Genomic DNA, 19,961 nt, shown 5'->3' with positions numbered 1-19,961 from the left:
TCCTCTCGGCGGCTCCTAAAGCCACTTGAGCGACGTGCTGGAGCTGCTGGGCCCAGAGCCCGCTTGGGAGCCGCTCAGAGCCCTTACTCTGCAGCATGAGCTTTGCATTCAGTGAGGGACAGTTCCTAGGCCTCCGAGGACAGATGACATCTTATAGTCACCTGAGTGAAAGCTAAGTAAAGAAGAAGTGATGCCACCTCCAGTCACAACCAAGGTGCTTATGCACAGAACTTGGGGCCATGGCAGCCTGACAGCTGTGAGGGCCACGGCATGGGCCCTGGGCTCTCCCGGGAGGGGCAGCGTGTTTGCTGGATGTTTAGGATCCAGTATCTCTGCCAAGCAGCCAGGTGTCTGAATCCTGAGCTACTGCCAGGATGGCCCCCTCACCGCGCAGCCCTCAGATCGATGTGCTCCCATGGATGACATCACCCTTTCCTCTCTTGGGCAGCGCCGGGCATCCACTGAACGTGCCTGGGAGCACTTGCCATGGGATCGGTCATGCTCCACTTACAGAACGCCAGCCATCCATTGCACAGAGGAGACCGGCACTGATAGGCAAAATAAAGCCACTGGGTCCCCCCCCCCGCCGTCCTCATTCATTGTGCTTCAGTCCTGACCACAAGGTCACTGTCTCAACGACGCTATACGGGAAAGCGGGAGCCAGGGAGCAGCTCAGGTGGAAAATCATGGCAAGGAGGAAAAGAGGCTGTCCAGGAAGAACCCTTCTTTCTCAGCCCACTCACTGGAAACCCATCTTAAGTACCAAAGAAATCCAAATGGCAAGTGTTTAAAATGGGTGGACACCAGTTTAAGACAATCTGAGCACCCATCGTTACCCCCCAAATCTTCCCTGCAATACTCTATAAGTACAGCTCATAGAGTCTTAACTGAAGAAAATGATGTGCTTTCCATCTCAGCTTCCGACGTGGACTGCAAGCATTACCTTCCCACACACCGGGCACCCGGAAGGCTCCTTCTTGTAGCGGACCAGGTTCTCCCCGCCGGCCTCCAGGTCCTCTCGCTTCACTCGCCGCACTCCTGAAATTGCCAACCCCACCAGCAAGACAGTGAATACACACAGAACACGCGAAGGTCCATCAGATTCCACTTCACCAGCGTCCTTTCCAGCGCATGGGAGGCCAGGGCTGCCCACAGTGGGGACAGAAGCGTGGCAGTGTAAGTAACATCACTTCACACTGTTTGGCATCAGCACTAACCACCATTCCTGAAGCAGCCCCAGGGAAGGAAGGGAGATGGCACAACGTACGTGGGATCTGCAGAGACAGTTCTTGCATCTGAAACATTTGGAAATATAATGGCATCGAGTGCTAAATGTTCCTAGGTGGTGAGCTATGATGAGCTCCTATGGAAGAAGGCACTTCTACTCCATCTAAAGGCCCAAAGCCAAGTTACGATTCTTATAGATGGTGAAATGGGCAGGCGTTTTTTATTTAAAAGATACTAATGTTCATCTCTCGCAAATTAACATTAGTCAAATCAACATCAGGCTGGTAAATAAAACCTTGATGGTTTTGAGGCATATTGTTCCAAATTGGGATCAAGACAGACTTTTAAATGTTCACGCAAAACAGGTAAGTTTTGACCAAAAGAGAGAAGCCCACTTCTCAGGATCTCTTTCTACACTGCCGACCCATTCTGGGAGCATTTCTGCCTGGCCAGGTGTAAGTGCAGAGCTGGACTTAACAATGCCCAGCAAGCTGGACGCTGGACAAATGGACCGTTCTCCAAAGGCTCCCGGCGTGACAGACACAGGAGTCTGAGGCGCAGCTTAGACTAAGCTCCGATATGAGGGACAAATCCATAAAACAGTCACAAAAACGTGAGTTTACTCCCACAGAAGATGACCCGAGTTACATTAAACTGTAAAATGCAACCCAGCTACACTGTGTCCCTGGAAACAGCTGACTTCTGGCAGCATCCACAGTTACCGGCATTTATGGGCGCTTGCCATGTGCGGGGTCCTGTGTGAGAAGTTTCAAGAGCAGGGTCGGTTCAACCATCACAGCAATGCTAGGGGTTCAGGTCTGAGTACTATCTCCCCTGCATAGGTGAGAAAACCGAGGCATAGTAGCTTGCTAAAGGCTACCCAGTCACTAAGTGGAGTCCAGGTTTGATTCCAGAGGCCCTGAGTATACCACCCAAGGAACCGCAAAGAAAAACATTGTGGGTCTTTATGAATCAACATGAAGTAAAGAGTCAAGTAAAAAAGGAAAGTGCTAAAATGTACATAGGATGCAATTCCAGCCTTGTTTTTTTAAAAAAGGGAAGAAGGCACATGTGTATGCCTATTTGGACGGACATGGTTATACTTCGTTTTTCATTTTTATATATATTTTTTGAGATAGGGTCTTGCTCTGGAAAGCAGTGGTGCAAGCACAGCTCACTGCAGCCTCGACCTCCCAGCCTCAAGCAATCCTCCTGCCTCAGCCTCCTGCGTGGCTGGGACTACAAGTATGTGCCACCATGCCCAGCTAATTTTTTGTAGAAGCAGAGCCTCCCTATGTTGCCTGGGCTGGTCTCGAACTGCTGGCCTCAAGTGATCCCCCAGCTGCGGCCTCCCAAAGTGCTGGGATTCCAGGCATGAGCCACCATGCCCAGGAGGGTTCTACTTTACACAGGACTTTGTGGTCTCACATTTTCTTTTCAACAAGCATATGCTTCATTTGTAATTATAAAATAATTTTTTTCCAAATTTTAACGAAAAGGTGTTTGAAGGGCTGCTGCTCTTAGTTGATCTTGTACTGGTTTTTCCCACTTTGTCATATTGAAAGCATTTTTCACAACACCTAATATCTTTGAAAAAACACTTCTAATGACAGTAAAACACTCGACCCTACAAATCGTCCGGTTGTCTTAGCTCCCTCCCCAGTGTGGAACATTTAGGGTATTTCCAGCTGTTTCCCCTTGCGCATAGCAGGTCTGACACCTGTGTCTCAGCGACTTGCTCTCCTGAGACGGGTTCTCAGAAGAGGATGAGCCCATCGGATGGCGGGCGTTTCCAGGCAAAGGAGCAGGTGGTGCCAAACTGCTCCCCAAAGGCCTTGCTGACCGCTCCACGCCGCCCCGCCCCACCCCGCAGGAGCTGCCTCTCCCGGCCCGCAGCAGGTGCGCGGGCGGCCTCACCTTCCAGGTGCCGGCGCTGGTGGTCCAGCATGACGTCCTTGCGGTAGAACATCTTGCTGCAGACCTCACAGGCAAACTTCTTGTCGCCGTGCTTCTTCTTGTGCTTGGAGAGGTTGCTGTTGGTGGAGAAGAATCTGAAACACATCTCACATTGGAACGTCTTGTCATCTGTCCAGAGAGCAAACAAACACACAACGATTTTGAGGTAAATAACATCTCACGCAGGCACGCACGTGTGGCCTGAACGTCAATAAAGCGCGGGTGACGGGCATGAGAGTCACAGGGACGCGTGGCCAGGAAGAAAACAGCACCTGTGTGTCACACACTGTCTACCCCAGGAACACACGATGCAGAGATGGGAACCCCAGTGCTTGAAAAGCAGACACGGAGCTCACCTTTCATCACCAAGCAATGCCGGCCGCCTCCCTCCCAGGCCACCCTGTCCCACAGCACCTGGGGACGATGACTCCACTTCCGTCAGGAAAGCTGCCCAGTCCAAAGCTTCCCCTGGGCCTGCACCCTCCATCCAGCATGACTGACTGACAGATAGAATGACCTACCTACCAACCAACCAACCACCCCACCAACTGACCACCCGACCAATGTGGCCGCCCCTGCCCCCAGGATCCCTGGTGGTGGCCCCTCCCAGACTCCTTCCCCGTGGGCGGGCATCAATGTGCCCATATTCCCCCCCTCACCCAAATCCTCAGCACACACACAAGCACACACCACACAAACACACTCAACACACACCACACACATGCCCCAAATACACAATCACACATGCCACATACACACCACACACACACGCCCCACACAAATACACAATCACACACGCCACATACACACCACACACGCACGCCCCACACAAATACAATCACACACCATACACACACCACACACACGCTCCACAGAAATACACAATCACACACACCACCCTCAACATACCACACACACATGCCCCACACAAATACACAATCACACACCATACACACACCACACACATGCCCCACACAAATACACAATCACACACCACACACTCAACACACACCCCCACACAAGTACACACTCAACACACACATCCACACATGCCCCACACAACACATACTCAACACATACACCACACACACAACCCACACACAAATACACACACAACACAAACACATACGCTCAGCACACCACACAAATACACACACCACACATAAATACACAATCACATATCATACACACCAAATACACACTGAACACATACAACACATACATACACCACACACACACACACTGAACACATACCACACATATAATACGCCACACCAAATACATACCACATGAATACATACAAATCACACATACCACAAATACACTCAACACACACACCACAAAAATACACACACCACACACCTCATATTCAACACACACCACATACACACACACAACACACACACCACAGAAATACTCAACACACACACCACAGAAATACTCAACACACACCACACAAATACATCCACATACTACACAAATACATCCACATACCACACAAATACATCCACACACCACACAAATACATCCACACACCACACAAATACACAGCCACATGCCCACACACAGTCCACGAAGCTTCCAGAAACACCCACATCCCTGCATCCCAGACCTCATCTCCAGCCCCTCCTGGAAGGTAGCCAGTCAAACTGTGGTTTCTGCTCCGCCCAGGACACTGACAGCCCCCCAGTGCCATCTGTCCCTCCGACTCTCGCACAGGCACCCGGGGGGTCCTCACTGCCCAGTCCCTCACCCTGCAGCATCAGCCCCAGGTCCCCTCGCCCTGCCCCCATCCATCAGATGCCTCACCGGTTGTCGGCGACCCTGGGGCCCAGCAGAGCTGCGTTCTTCTCCCTGCGTCGCCAACGTGGGAGGACGTGACAGCCGGGTGACCCAGGAGCGGGGCACCAGAGCGGACTGCATTTCTGGGCCCCTGGGCTCTTACCCACGGATCAGCTCCCAGGCTCAGTGTTTGCCAAATATACAAATCCTCAAAACTGCATTGAAAGCTGCCATTTGTGCAAAGCAGCCGCCCTGCGCCTCTCCCTCTCTGCCGCCCGAGGGAGCTGCCACAGAGTGTCTGAGGGTCCCACTGTCTAGGGTTTCCCTGCCTCAGCGTTTTGGGCCAGATCCTTTGTTGTGGGCTGCCCTGTGGGATACTGAGCAGATGCCGGGCTTCCACCCAGTAGGTGCCAGGAGCACCCCTCCCCACCAAGGTGTCTCCAGACATTGCCGACGGTATCCCCTGGGGCAAACACCCTCCACTCTCCACCCCCGCCAGGCAGAGATTCACTGGCCAGGGCTCACAAAATGAGACTCTCTGGGGTGGGCCTTGGGCCTCCGCATGTTGTCTGGCTTCGCTCAGGTAAGCCCAATGTGCGGCCCAGGTTGGGGGTGAGGGAAGCAGACAACCTCCCCTGGGAGGGCCAGGCGCTCTCATCTCCTCCCAGCTGGGAACGGACAAGGCATGGCCATCTGCGAAGACAGGAGGCAGCAGTGGAGAAATCTATGCCCCATGGGTGCCACCCTCAGGACAGGGGAAGCGCTGGGAGGGGACAGTCCCCTCCCACAGCTCCGACCATGGCAGGACAGTGGGAGGTGGCCTCTGCCAGGGCTGAACAAGTAGAGGTGGCCCTGTGCGAGGCTCCCCTGCCCACATCCCACCCCACCCGCAGCATGACCTCAGCCCAGAGCCATCCTCACCTGGGCCATAAAAGGGGCACCGTGACAGATGCCACGCTGAGTCCCAGCCTAACACTCTGCTTGCCTTCCTTCTATAAAGTGAAACATTATCCATACAGCCACTGCCCTCAGTGTCGTTTTGGCTTAAGATTTGATGGGCTCTGTCCAGATCCACACAACCACATGGTATGCGTCCTTCACGCGCTGTGTCTGTGGTGTGCGTGTTTACAACGCTGGACATTTTCATGATCACTTTAATGGCTACATGATATTCCATCCAGCTCACTTCTCAAAACTCACTTTGCTGTCTTTGACACTGTAGATAATTTAGTGATGGAATCTTGAGTAATGTAGATTGTTTTCTTCCGTCAAATCTCTTTACCATGAATTCTTAGGAATGGGACCACTAGAGCCAAGGGCTTTGTGAAAGGCCACACCTTACAGCACTGTGTCACCGGATCGCCACAGGCCACACCTTACAGCACTGTGTCACCGGATCGCCACAGGCCACACCTTTACAGTGCTGTGTCACCGGATCACCACAGGCCACACCTTTACAGTGCTGTGGCATCGGATCACCACCCTCCCCTCAACCTGGGCCTCCTGAACAGCAGAGGTGAGCCTCCCTCCTAGCCAGGCACTAAAGAGCACAGGTGAGCCTCCTTCCCAGACAGGTGCTGAACAGCACAGGTGAGCCTCCCTCCTGGGTATCTGCTGAGCAGCACAGGTGAGCCTCCCTCCTGGGTATCTGCTGAGCAGCACAGGTGAGCCTCCCTCCTAGCCAGGCGCTAAAGAGCACAGGTGAGCCTCCCTCCCGAGCAGGTGCCAAATAGCACAAATGATTCTCCCTCTCGGGCAGGTGCTAAACACCACATGCGAGTCTCCCTCCCGGGCAGGTGCTCAACAGCACAGATGAGCCTCTCTCCCGGGCAGGGACTAAATTATACAGGTGAGCCTCCTTCCCAGGCAGGTACCAACCAATACAAGTGAGGCCCCCTCCCAGGCAGGTGCCAAACAGCACCCATGAGCACCCCCTCCTGGGCAGGTGGCTCCACTAGTCCTGCAGCCCCGTGGAAGGCAATGGTGCTGCCAAGAGCTTCAGCTTTCTCCCTCGCAAGCCCCTCTTGACCATGGAAAGAGAACCTACTTCAGGCCACTCCCCAGCTGTCCTGGATAACTCTGCCAAGCCGAGGGTGGCTTCTCCCGCAGCCACCCACTCACTGCCAGTTCAGGAACCCACATGGGCACTGGGTCCCAACAATGCTTCTCCCTCCGATAACCCTGCGCCGAGGAGGTCTAGGTTTATGTCTGAATAAATGAGCCACTGAGAACAGCTGCCTACTGGGGTCTGACGAAGGGAGAGGGGAGCAGCGCACCCCGGGATGGAGAGGGGATTACTGGGGGAGGCTAGTGGGCCACATTTTGCCTGAGGGCCTGGACGTGAGCCTTTGCTATTCTGTAGCACAGTACTTATGGTCAGACACAGCACAAGGAACACGAAGATGAGTTACACCAGCACCTGGTCACACCACAAGGACAGGCACCACAACAGGTCCCGTGGAGGGAGCCTCAGAAAAACCCACAAGACTGTAACATTTTAAAACTTTCCCCCACATTGTACAAATTCTTGGTTTAATTGTCTAAGGAAGATACACATTCTCTTAACTTCAATACTATAAATAAGTATAAGAGCATGCAAATCATATATTATGCAAACAAGCTCCACTTCAAGGTTTTTATCCTTTCTGTTCAGCCTAAAACGGGTAACCTTTGAAACTAGAGCGTCTCGGGGAAGAGGTGGTGCGATGCAGGTCCCTGGTGCTCTGTGCATTCTGGGTCACTAACAAAGGCCAGCACCTGGCCTAACAGCACCTCTGGCTGACAGGAAGCCACTGCTGCCTTAGCCGCTTCTAGTACTTTGTTTTATTTGGGTCCAGAGAAATAGTTAAAAATAACAGAAGGCAATGCCTCTTCCTCAACCTTGAGTCTGCCTCATCAAAGCACCTTAGATGGTAGCATCACTCTTGGGAACCCCGAAACCCTTGCCTGCTACACTCCCGCAGGACTGCGGGGACCCCACGGGGAGGTTCGCAAACAAGATGAAGGTTCATCTGTCTGGCCGGGGCTGCATTAAGTGGAAGTCTTCAGGGGGCTGTGCCCCAGGTTTCTTGGGAATTCTTGTGATAGGAGGGCTTAAAATGCAGGAGGTGCAGCACACTGGAAATTCATCCAGAAGCTTCTGGAGGCCACTTCATGCCAGACACGGATCCTTCAGAGCTGCTAAAGCTTAGGCAAAACATGACTCATTCCTGCCCCTCGGAACAGTCCAACCTGGGGAAGAAGGCATCAGGGAGGAAGAACCAAGCCCTGGTTTCAAACAGGAGCCCTCAGAGTAGAACTAGCCAACCCCACCAAGGGCCCCCCGCCCCCAGCAGCTGCGGCAGGGGAGCAGGGCCTCTCACACAGCCCACGTGCGGCAGCCCTGGTCAGAGCCCCTGGGAGTCCGCTGCTGCAGGTGCCCTGTTCTCAACACAGGGGCGGGTGGCACCTTAACAAGAACAACACAGAGATGCAAGTGACAGACATAGAGCAGGTGGACAAGGACGGGGTGGGCGTCGAAGGCTAACCTGGTAGGTCTCTAAGCCGACTGCCGCCGGGCCCCCCCTCTCCAGGGTGTGCTATGAGTCCTAGAGAGAGGGGGACACAAAGGCAACAGTGACTCATCCCTCTGTGCCCCGCTGGGGACCCCCACTGCTTGGGCCTCCAGTGCCACCCACCACTGGGAATGGGGAAGGCGTGACTCCCACATCCCAGAGGGTGCACGTCATCACTGCAGAATACAGGGGCGTCCTCGGGCCACGTGGAGAAGTGCAGCCGGCAGGACGGCCTTGGCCTCCTTGTGGTGTCTGCTTTCCTTTGGTCTGTTTACTTGCCAGCAGCAAATTGCGGCCAGAGAGACAGGGGCCTCAGACGCCCCCCAGGCCCAAAGAGGCCACCTCTCCACTACAGGCTGGTCCAGGCACACCCGGCTTCAGGCCTCACACAAGGAAAATGCTTTATTTTTGGAAGCTGGCGCACACAAGCAGGCTCAGAACAAAAAGGATGCGTGCAGTGGCAACCCCGTTCCACCCTGGATGCCGCAGGAGATGTGGATGGAGGAGGGCTCGCGGTTAGGAACAAGCTTTGCAAGCAAGCGAGGCAGCGCTCACACTCCTCCAGCCATCATCCTGATCTTTTCCTTTCTTCCTCAGACGGCCCTAGAAAACATCGGACACTGCTGCTCCCTGTTTTTAGCCAGAACGGCCCCCGGCTTTACAATGCTCTCCAATGTGGGGCCATACGCAGCTTGGCTGACAAATGCAGGAAGAAAATCAATCCCTTTTTACTGGAAAGTTTCCATGTGTGTATCTTTAGGATAACAACTGCTTTGAAGCAAAATGGACAGAGGGAAATGTTAAAAGTGAGGCTGTCTATTCATGAAAACAATTTTGACTTCGGCCTGAAGTTCCACGGCCCCCGCAGCGTATCTAGAATCCGTACTACACAGCGGCCGAGGGGAGACCTGACTGGCGCCCTCACCTGTCCTGCAGTTGTGGAATTCCAGCGCGCTCTCGATGCGGAAGGTCTTCTCACAAGTGCCGCAGCGGTACCTGTACTCGCCATCCACCTGGTCAGAGGGACACGCCGTGAGTGAGATGGCCCGGTGCAGAGTCCACATATGCCGAGCCCCCGACGTGCTGCCAGGGCGACTCCACGCCTGTGTCTGTTATGACTCTGACCTCCACCACCCTCCCGCTCTATTTAGGAACACAAAGGATGTTTGCTCTTGCTGTTCACCTGCCCTAGAAAGGGAACCCCACACTCAGGGAGCCCCACTCCCAGTGCCAAACACCCCCATTCTCCTGACTCTTCCTGCTGCGCTTGTGGGCATCTGACAGGGACCAGGGGCTGACAGGTTGCCCAGGGACGCCAGGGCACCCACAGCCCCCACCCGCTCTCCTCCCTCCCCCACAGCCCCCACCCACTCTCCTCCCTCCCCCACAGCCCCCACCCACTCTCCTCCCTCCCCCACAGCCCTCACCCGCTCTCCTCCCTCCCCCACAGCCCCCGCCCACTCTCCTCCCTCCCCCACAGCCCCCACCCGCTCTCCTTCCTCCCCGACAGCCCTCGCCAGCTCTCCTCCCTCCCCCACAGCCCCCACCCGCTCTCATCCCTCCTGGGACTCTCTTCTCAGGGACACCTGGGCACCCACAGCCCTAGCCCACTCTCCTTCCTCCCCCACAGCCCCTACTCAATCTCCTCCCTCCTGGGATTCTTTCTTCTCATTGCAACATGGTGATTTGGTCAGTTGTCTGTGTCGTCCACATAACTGGGAAGAGAACCCCGGGCTTGTTTCCACCCACCTCATTCCTGCTGTGCTTGTAAGAAACGTGCTGCTTTAGGCTCTCTTTGCGGCTGAACAATTTTGCACACTCTTCGCACTTAAACAGCTTGTCACCTGAGGAACCAACCAACAGAGAGCTCATTCACTACTTAGAGCATTTACCGAGAGAAGCAAGCCCGCCGGGGAAATGCCCCACGAGCCCCCTCACTCCCTCCGTGCGAAGGGACTGCAGAAATGATCGCCCACCAACCGCAGCCTCTCACTGGCGCAGCTCGTGGAAGACGACCCAAGGAGGGGAGATTCCGTGCTGTCCTCCCAGCCCCGGTCCCGGCCCCGGCCCCGGCCCCCGGGCGCCAGCCCCGCGCCGACTCACCATGCGAGCGCACGTGCCTGCTCAGGTTGCTGCTGTTCTGGAAGATCTTGCTGCAGATATTGCACTGGTAAACCCGCTTGTGCTCCCCGAGCTGTTTGATGAGCTTGCGCCGGATGCCGTGTCTGCTCGAGAGAATTAAGCTCCTCTTGAGCGTGATGGTGTTATTCTGATGATTGGTGAACCTGCCCGGGGACGTCAATAAGTTGGGAAAAGACAGGTGGGAAAAAAGTTCCAGGTTACAAGCAGCATGGAAACGGCCTCCTTCCAAAACTTCCCAGCTAATCCCGAGCCTGTATGCGAGAAAGGAGGGAATGCACCCGGGCGTCACTCCCAGCTTCCAGGGCATCTGAAAGGGACACCTTGAATAGATAATGACATTAGGCAGCTTTAGCTGCAACAGCCACACACCTGACTGTGCTCTAACTCTGGCCACCAGAAAGCATGGAGGTCAATTTGTGCCTCAATTAGAATAACCACATCTGTTTCTGCTCTTGTCACTCTGTCTTAACTCTCCTCTGTTTTACATATTATCTGAACCTGATTTTTAAAACTTCTTTTCCCTATTAAACGTATTTTTGATGGTAAGCCACCTGAACTCTTCTGGGCAATAAGATTATAAATAAATAAACAGGTAACATCATTTCTGACATTACTTTTGCCAACTATAAGAGGTGATCCAAAAAGGGCCAAAAAAAAAATGATCACCAACTTACTCAACTCCAGGGTAAAAATAACCCACGAATCATAACTAAAACACAGGGCAAGCTGTTAAATTTACTGAAATTCAAATAGCAAAGTGTTTTATCACAGCAGCGTCACGAAAGCTAGAAGCAACCCAACTGTCCATCAATGGATGCATGGATACACAAAATACGGGGCATATGCACGATGGAATATTACTCAGTGTTGAAAAGGAAGGAAATTCTGACACAGGCTACACATGGATGAGCTGGGGTGGAATAAGCCAGTCACATAAAGACAAATCCTGTCTGACTCCACTTGTAAGACATCTCTAGAGTCATCAAATCCACAGAGACAGAAAGTAGAATGGTGGGTGCCAGGGGCTGGGGGAGGAGGCTGGAGCGGGTGCTTAGTGGGGACAGTGTTTCAGCTTGGGAAGATGGGAAAGTACCACAGATGGATGGGGGAGATGGTTGCCCAACAGTGTGAATATCCTGAATGCCACTAAATTGTGCACTTAAACATGGTGAAAATGGTTAAATTTATGCCATGCATATTTAACCAAAATAAAGCATTTTTTTAAAGCTGTTTTCACAGTGGATACACCATTAAACTCCTAAGCTCCAGAACATTCCTGCTGCCTCCACAGCAGGTCCGTTTCCATCTCCTCCCCTGGGGCTTTCCTGCTGGGAAGGTGCCTTCCCTCCAGAATGGCCTGGCTGCTGCCAGCACTGTCTGTCCACAGGACAGCCCCAGGTGCCGGGCAGGACTTACTTTGGAACCGAGCTGGTGTCAGAGGTCGTGGTGGACAGCTTCCCCAGAACCAGCTCCATGATCCGCTCGTCCGGCGTTGCACTCACAGGCTCATCCGGAGGGACCTCGGTAATGATCTCTGCCACTTGCTCTGTATGAAGGGGATGTGACAAGCTAAGTCACCACAAGAGCAGGGGACAAACACAGTCAAACCATGGTGACACACTGCCCCATGGGGACCACAGCCAGGCCACAGCAGTAGGCACAAATGTTGAGGTTTACACAGGGGAAAAAAAAAAACTGTCAATATTCTGGGATCCACACATTTACCAGTATAAACAGAAAAGCAAAATGTTTTTCTTAGCCTAAACTGAAGTTATAATTTGTTATTCTTTTTAAAAACCACAACATCATAACATTACTTCAATCCCTCTTCATACCAACCAAAAACATTTTGGATATATACCAGAAACTTTGAACTTACTACGTCAATTCTGACAGAGAGTTAGAAATGTTAATGTTTCTAATTAAATGTGCCAGCATTAGTAAAACCATTTTAGCTAACCATTTTGTACAAGAGTTAAAGATCACATCATCGCCAATACTGGAGACCCTGGCCAGAAACCCAAGATAAATGAAATGGGGGAAGATTACACAAAAAAATTCAACCACTGGTTTCTACCACTTTGCCTACTAAATGTCTTCCCAACACATGTAAGAATTAGTGAAATATCTACCTGACACGCTTTCCCCCGCCCCCATCTTCTCTGCCCATTCACAAGAGACCTGGGGAAACTGGCCAGGGGGCTTTCAGGCGCTCCTAAATCAGCGCCCACCAGTGCACAGCCTAGAAGCTGCAGACCCAGAGCAGAAAAGGGGAGGCTCAGAATATTCCACGATGGCTGCTCTTCCCAATTCTGTCTAATTCATAGAAGCAATAAGGACTCCTTTCCACTCTCACAAAAGAAATCCTGGTGTATCCCAGACAGTAAAAAGAAAAACTGCCTGGTGTCAGTAACAAAGGTGAAGGGGCCAGTGGCTGAGCATCAGATCTCATCCTCACTGTGAAGCTCACCAGGTGTGTGCTGCAAGTGTCTTGGATGGGGGTTGTGTGAGGACCACAGGGACAAGAGCCTTGCAGAGACTGCACACCCTGGAAGAGGGTCAAATGCCTCTTCAAACCCAACTGAGGATACTGCACAATCAAAGGATGAGCCCTAGCTAGGTCCTGGGAGCAACTCCGTGCCCACCCACAGGTGACGGACCAAGCACTGTTCAGCAATCAAGGAGAAGGAGCCACAGATAAACCACGTGGGCGGGTCTCGAGGCTGTATGCTGCCTGAAAGAGGCAGACAGAGTCCACTCGTGAGAAATTCCAGGATGGGTGGAATGAACTCGTACAGAAGACAGTCAGGAAAGTGGCTAACGAGATGGAAATGTCCTCTACCCTGACGGGGGTGCTGGTTTCACAGCTGTATCCATTTGTCAAAATTCACAACCTGTATCCTTTTTAGTGTGAAATGTATTACATGGAAATTGTACTTTACTAGAGTTGATGGAGAGAAAAACAGAAGGGCTTAGAATCTACCTTCCACGAGGCCTTTCTACACTGAGTTTGCCTGCCCTGCCCTCTGCCCCCTGCCCCGCCAGCCCTCGGGCGCCAGGAGGGCTGTGCCCCACGCAGGCACTCATCCCCGGGACCCGCTCATCACCTGTGGGTTCCTTGTCTTCCACGATGACTAGAGGCTGCTCAGCTTTGGATGCTTTGGGTTTTCTCCCCCTTCGAGGCTTTTTCTTCTGTTCTTTGGTGGCAACATTCTCGGGCACTGCAGGGGGTTCCCCCCGGGGTGTGTCCTGCTCCTTCTCGGGAGCTGCCGCCTCGCTCTGGCTGCCTGGAGGAAGGCTTTTGGCTTGTTCTAAGTGGCCCAACAGATGTTCTGCAAAGAGAGACGCGAATGCACCACACAATTAGGAAGACTGCCACCGTCCACACCCACCCTGGCCTCTGGTTCCTATGTGTGTTTGTTTTCAATCTTGTTTGCCAACCTTTGTATAGGCAAGTAAACTTTATTTCTACTGTTTTATTTCCTCTGCATCAAACACAACTGCTATTTTGAAAAGTAAATTAAGTGGTAAAAGCAAGAGTAGGTTCACCACGAGGGCAGTTTAGTGAAAAAAGCAGACACACACACACATATGTCTGCAAAGCAAAAACCTGAGAAGGAGATATGAAAATATGAATGTGTCCAGGCACGGTGGCTCACGCCTGTAATCCCAGCACTTTGGGAGGCTGAGGCAGGTGGATCACATGAGGTCAGGAGTTCAAGACCAGCCTGGCAAACAAGGTGAAAACCCGTCTCTAATAAAAATACAAAAAGTTAGCCGGCTGTGGTGGTGTGCGCCTGTAGTCCCAGCCACTGGGGAGGCTGAGGCAGGAGAAACTGCTTGAATCCGGGAGGCAGAGGTTGCAGTGAGCCGAGATAGCACCACTGCACTCCAACCAGGTGACAGAGCAAGACTGTCTCAAAAAAAAAAAAAAAAAAAGAATTGCGCCGTAGACCTGTGAAAGCCCTGGGAGACGTAGCAGAAGCAAAATCAAAACACTCTGTAACACTACTTCCACAATCCAGAGTGCATGGAAGGACCACTGTAGGGGCAGGGGAGAAAAGAAGATTCCTTGCTAAAGAGCTTACCAAAACAACAACAACAAAAGCAATAAAAGCCCCAAGAAAACTAAAAAATTAAGCAATAAGCCATCAGGGCGTCAGCAGACACACACACACAAACTCAAGAAGAATGGAATTCCTAGATAATAACACAAGCTGAGAGGAGAAAACCGGGGGAAAATACATTTAAATGAGTAAAGAAGGGTAAAAAAAAAAAAAAAAAAAAAAAAAAAAACACACACACATTAAAAAAAGGCAAGGGCATGCTGAAATATAACAAGTGGTTATGAAAAATAACCAAATAAAACTTATATAAAATAAAAAAGAGACCCAAAATAAAAACACAATGTATCAATTAAACAAAAAATTAGACACAACTGAAGAGAGAACTCATAAACTAAAAAGAAGAGCTGCAAAGATTACCCAGAATGTAGAAAGGAGACAAGGAGCTAGAAAAATATGAGCAGGAGCTAAGAAGACATGAAGTGTAATATAATAAGAAGGTCTAAAACATGTACAATAGGACAAAGAGAAAAAGGGAAGGAGGGCTAAACAATGGGCAAGATAAGGGCGGGGGATTATCCAGAATGAATGAAAGACATGACTCTTCAGATTCAAGATCTGTAACAGGGGAAACAAATAAAAATAAAGACATAAATGATGACTCTGTTATAAATTGCAGAACTCCAAAGACAGAGGAGGTTTCAAAAGCAACCAAGTACAAGGCAGCGATTACCTATGAAGGTACAACTGCAGTGACAGCAGACTTATCAAGAGCAATAACGGAAGGCATAAAGTAACATAACAACATCCCCAATGTGCAGAAAGAGAATAAGAATAAACCCAAAATTCAATATCCAGTGAAAACCGTTTCCAATGCAGATGGTTAAAGAAAGATATTTTGAGATAAAGACTGAAAAGATTGCCCCAGAGGAAATTCTGAAAGGCAATAAGAGTGATTTTAGATTGAGGGTCAGAAATATAAAACAAATGGAACTAAAGTTAAAAAAAAAAAAAGCCATACATAAGGAAATTAGCAAACATCATTCTAGACAATTATAAATTCAAACAGGAAAAACAGAGCAAATTGAAAATACTTCGAACTAAAATATGGGAGGAAGAGAGCCCACACATCAAACAGATGTATATATACTCTACTTGTTAGATGCAGCATTTTAAATATACTTATTAAATCAATTGTGTTAACTGTGTGCTTCAAATCTATATCCCTGTGATTTTTTAGTCTGATTTATAAATTAAGATGTATGTATTAAAAGCTCCCATTATGGAGGCAGATTTTTCTATTTCTCCTCGTAGATCTGCCAATTTTTGCTTATTATTAGACTATGTTATTAGGTGCATATAAACTCAGACGCACTGTATAATCAAAATGTGGAATGCAGCTAACACGGTTCTTAAGAAAAAATCTGAAATGCTTACATGAGAAAATAAAATAGCTGGAAATTAATGAGTTAAGCATCCAACTTGTTAGAAAGGCATAGAATGAAAAGTAAAAAAGGAAATAATAAATAAGAGCAGAAATAAAGTAAATATACAATAAAAAGGATCAACAAAGCCCAAAGTGGGTGCTTTGAAAAGACTAATGATATTGATAAGTCTGGCAAGAAAAAATAGAGAATGTACAAATAACCAGTCCTAGCTGCAAAACAGAAAACAGCAGTTCTCTGTAACCACTCGTCCCCACCTATTATTGCCTTTCCATTTTTCAGTATTAGATAGCATCTATTATTTAATATGGAGAAGGATTTAGCTTTCTTATAGACTATACTCTCCCTCCCAAACGCTTATCTTCTCTACAATCTCACCAACATATTTATATCACTATTTTGGGGTAAATCAATAATCAGTGTATTCATAATTATGACCATAAAAATGTATTGACAACTGCACCAATATATGTTTATGATTCTTTTTCTGTTTGTTTGTTTTTGAGATGGAGTCTCACTCTGTCACCCAGGCTGGAGTGCAGTGGTGCGATCTCGGCTCACTACAACCTCCACCTCCCGGGTTCAAGCGATTCTCCTGCCCCAGCCTCCTGAGTAGCTGGGATTACAGGTGTGCACCACCATGCCCAGCTAATTTTTGTATTTTTAGTACAGATGGGGTTTCACCATGTTGGCCAGGATGGTCTTGATCTCTTGACCTCGTGATCCGCCTGCCTCGGCCTCCCAAAGTCTTGGGAATACAGCCGTGAGCCACTACACCTGGCCTTTTTTTTTTTTTTTTTTTTTGAGAAGGAGTCTCACTCTGTCGCCCAGGTTGGAGTGCAGTGGTGCAATCTCGGCTCACTGCAACCCTTGCTTCCCAGGTTCAAGCCATTCTCCTGTCTCAGCCTCCCAGGTATCTGGGACTACAGGCATGCACCACCACACCTGGCTAATTTTTGTATTTTTAGTAGAGATGGGGTTTCACCATGATGGCCAGGCTGGTCTCGAACTCCTGACCTCAGGTGATCCACCTGCCTTGGCTTCCCAAAGTGCTGCCATTACAGGTGTGAGCCACTGTGTCTGGCCTGATTTGTTTTTTTGTTTGTTTTTCGTTTGTTTTTGTTTTAAGTATATATATATCCTTTGTTTCCTCTGGAGTTAATTATTGCCTTACTTTTTATTAATAGCATTTGCTTATTTTTTTTCCCTGTGTTTATATTACTAATTGATCCTTAAACTCTGCCAGAAGTATAACTCTTTCCTCTACAAACACATCAGTTAATGCTCTATTTCTTTTCCTTTTTGAGCCATTCTTCCTGGAGCCCTTGCTGCTGCTGCAATCTGGACCAGTTATCTATCCTTGAACTAGGGAACATCTCTTGTCCTACAATCTCCTTCACCAGCAACCTGGGCATTCCCTTTGCTCCTTTCCCACAAAGCCTCCTCTATTGTGTTCTACACGCAGTGGACGTGTGCCATCTTTTCTGGCCATCCAGCACTGTGAAACATCCTTGTGATGTTTTGCTAACTTCCGAGCCCCACCTTTCCCAAAACGCTCCTTTCCCAAACTCTCCTGCCCTGAATGCAGGTTTGTGCCATAGCTCTGTGAGCAGTGTGAGGCTGCAGGGGGCCTGAGAACACATTTTCTGGCATGGTGAAGGCACTGGGCTTTCAGAGACAGCACAAGTGTGGCCTTGAGGCCACCGTCAGTATGGGTGGCAATGTCCCTGTCATGTGGGCCTGTCTGGGACAGCCTTGCTATGGAATCCTGAACAACAGAGCAAGACCCTGTCTGTACAATTAGACCTGTTGACATTGACCTGTAGTCCCAGCTACTTGGGAGGTCAAAATGAGAGGATCATTTGAGCCCATGAGTTTGAGGCTGCAATGAGCTAAGATCACACCATCGCATTCCTGCTTGGGTGACAGGGCAAGACCTTGCATCTTAAAAAAGAAAGAAAGAAAGAAAGAAAGTTTAAGTTCAGAGCACTGGTGGTTTGGTTTGGAAGTTACCCAACTTGAAAGAAGAAGCAAAAATCTGTCAAATTTGATTCTAAAACTACAAATCTCTTCAACAGCCCTTCCAACACTTCCTACACCAACTCACAAAAGGCAGCTTCACATTCCTTGAGATCGGAGAGGAAATGAGACAAATGGACACCGTTTGTCTCATTAGAACAGCAGCACTGAAAGAGCCAAGTGAAGTCCCTTCTCTGAAGGCTTGTGCAGAACCCGTCTGTCATGTGGCTCTGGGACAGCGCTCAGCGCCAGTCCACTGAGGATATCCAAAGTGGCGTGTGGCACCTCTGCCCTCAAGAGAACACGCAACCCCTCAGCCCAAAAAAGAGAAACACAGCCCCTCCTATCTCAGGGAGGTGACATAGCCCCTCCCCCCTTACAGGGACACACACACACACACCCCCCCCCCCTCACAGGGACACACACAACCCCTCCCCCCTCACAGGGACACACAGCCCCTCCCCATTCACAGGCCAGCCTTTGGGGCTGCTCCTCAGTCTCCTCCTTCCTGGGCTCTGCTTCCCACTCCTAGGCTCCTGAGCCATGGATGTTCCCAAGAAGCCTCCCAGCGAGAGGCTGCTGCAGAAGGCAGAGCCGTCACCTGGAAGGAATGCTCGGGACCCCTCCAGTAATCCAGGTGGCAGAGGCCGGGCTGCCCAAGTACCTGGCTCCAGCCCTCAAGGCTGCCGTGCTGTGGGCAGGGACTCCTGCCTCTGTTTACTCATCCCTGAAACGGAGTCACAGTTGTACCTCATGGTGTTGATACAAGGAAGTTTCTGGAGGACCTGGCACTGAGGGGTCTTAGTCACCAACAGCCTAATTGTAAGGGGAGCCCGAGTACCACGTCTTACGTAGTTGATGACATACAAGTAGAATTTCACTGAAAATATGAAGGAATTTCTTTTTTCTCTTCACTCAAAACTAGTTATCAGGAAGAAACACAAATGAGCAGCAACGTCTGTCCGGCTTTGTGGAGGGACCGCCCGGCGCAGGCCGCACCTTCCTGCTGTGAAGCACCTACCACGGGTCTCCATGAGGTCCGGGATGTACTCTGCACAAACGCGGCGTTTCTAGAAAACCCAACCGCCCTGCTCTGCTATTTATGTCTTGGTGACAAACACAAAATGCTTCTCACCAAGCAGAGGGCAAAATGACACATTCGTAAATTCATTAAAGCCAAGATGAGTAGGATGTCTCCGGAACGTGTGACCAGGTAGCTAAAGTCTGCTGGTGTCAGCACAGTGGCTGTCCCGGTTACTCCTCGCAACTGCACTGCCTGGAACCCTGCCAGGCCTGGGGTCTCTGAGCACGTTCCACATGTGACAAATGCCACAAACTGTTTCTATGTGATTCCCCATGGTTTATTTGATGCGAGTCTTTCTTCACTACACATTAGCCTCCTAAGAGGCTTGTGGAAAAATCAGCTCCCTAAGAGAAATAAACAGAAAGTTCCCAGAGCACTGCAGAAGCTGGAAATGTGTTCAATTCTTTCCTGGCCGCCTTAAATTGGTATGTCAACCTGAGTAGATAAAAATGTTCTGCAGGCCGGGCGCGGTGGCTCACGCCTGTAAACCCAGTACTTTGGGAGGCCGAGGCAGACGGACTGCTTGAGCCCAGCAGTTTGAGCCAGCCTGGCTGAAACCCTGTCTCTACAAAAAATATACAAAACTTTGCTGGGCGTGGTGGCACATGTCTGTGGTCCCAGCTACTCAGGAGGCTGAGGTGGGAGGATCGCTTGAGCCTGTCAGGTCAAGGCTGCAGTGAGCCACGAT

General features: G+C 50.3%; 1 protein-coding gene across 2 annotated transcripts in view; it reads right to left on the bottom strand.

Moving 5' to 3' along the window:
• PRDM15 (PR/SET domain 15) overlaps positions 1–19,961 on the bottom strand; it is a 72,831-nt gene that overhangs the window by 22,268 nt on the left and 30,602 nt on the right. The window contains exons 7-14 of one of the 2 annotated variants that reach the window (XM_032174678.2): positions 13,769–13,993; positions 12,078–12,207; positions 10,623–10,804; positions 10,269–10,363; positions 9,445–9,532; positions 8,493–8,552; positions 3,145–3,312; positions 944–1,038 (exon numbers count right to left, since the gene is read on the bottom strand). In XM_032174678.2, the coding sequence (XP_032030569.1) occupies positions 944–1,038; positions 3,145–3,312; positions 8,493–8,552; positions 9,445–9,532; positions 10,269–10,363; positions 10,623–10,804; positions 12,078–12,207; positions 13,769–13,993 (1,043 nt within the window). The remainder of the gene's footprint in view (positions 1–943; positions 1,039–3,144; positions 3,313–8,492; positions 8,553–9,444; positions 9,533–10,268; positions 10,364–10,622; positions 10,805–12,077; positions 12,208–13,768; positions 13,994–19,961) is intronic. The other variant, XM_032753437.2, reaches the window with a different exon arrangement.

The sequence above is a fragment of the Hylobates moloch genome, unplaced genomic scaffold, assembly GCF_009828535.3.
Source record: "Hylobates moloch isolate HMO894 unplaced genomic scaffold, HMol_V3 SCAFFOLD_14, whole genome shotgun sequence".
NCBI lineage: Eukaryota > Metazoa > Chordata > Mammalia > Primates > Hylobatidae > Hylobates > Hylobates moloch.
Note: the sequence above shows the minus strand (reverse complement) of the source record. Positions and strands in the feature narration are given on the sequence as shown.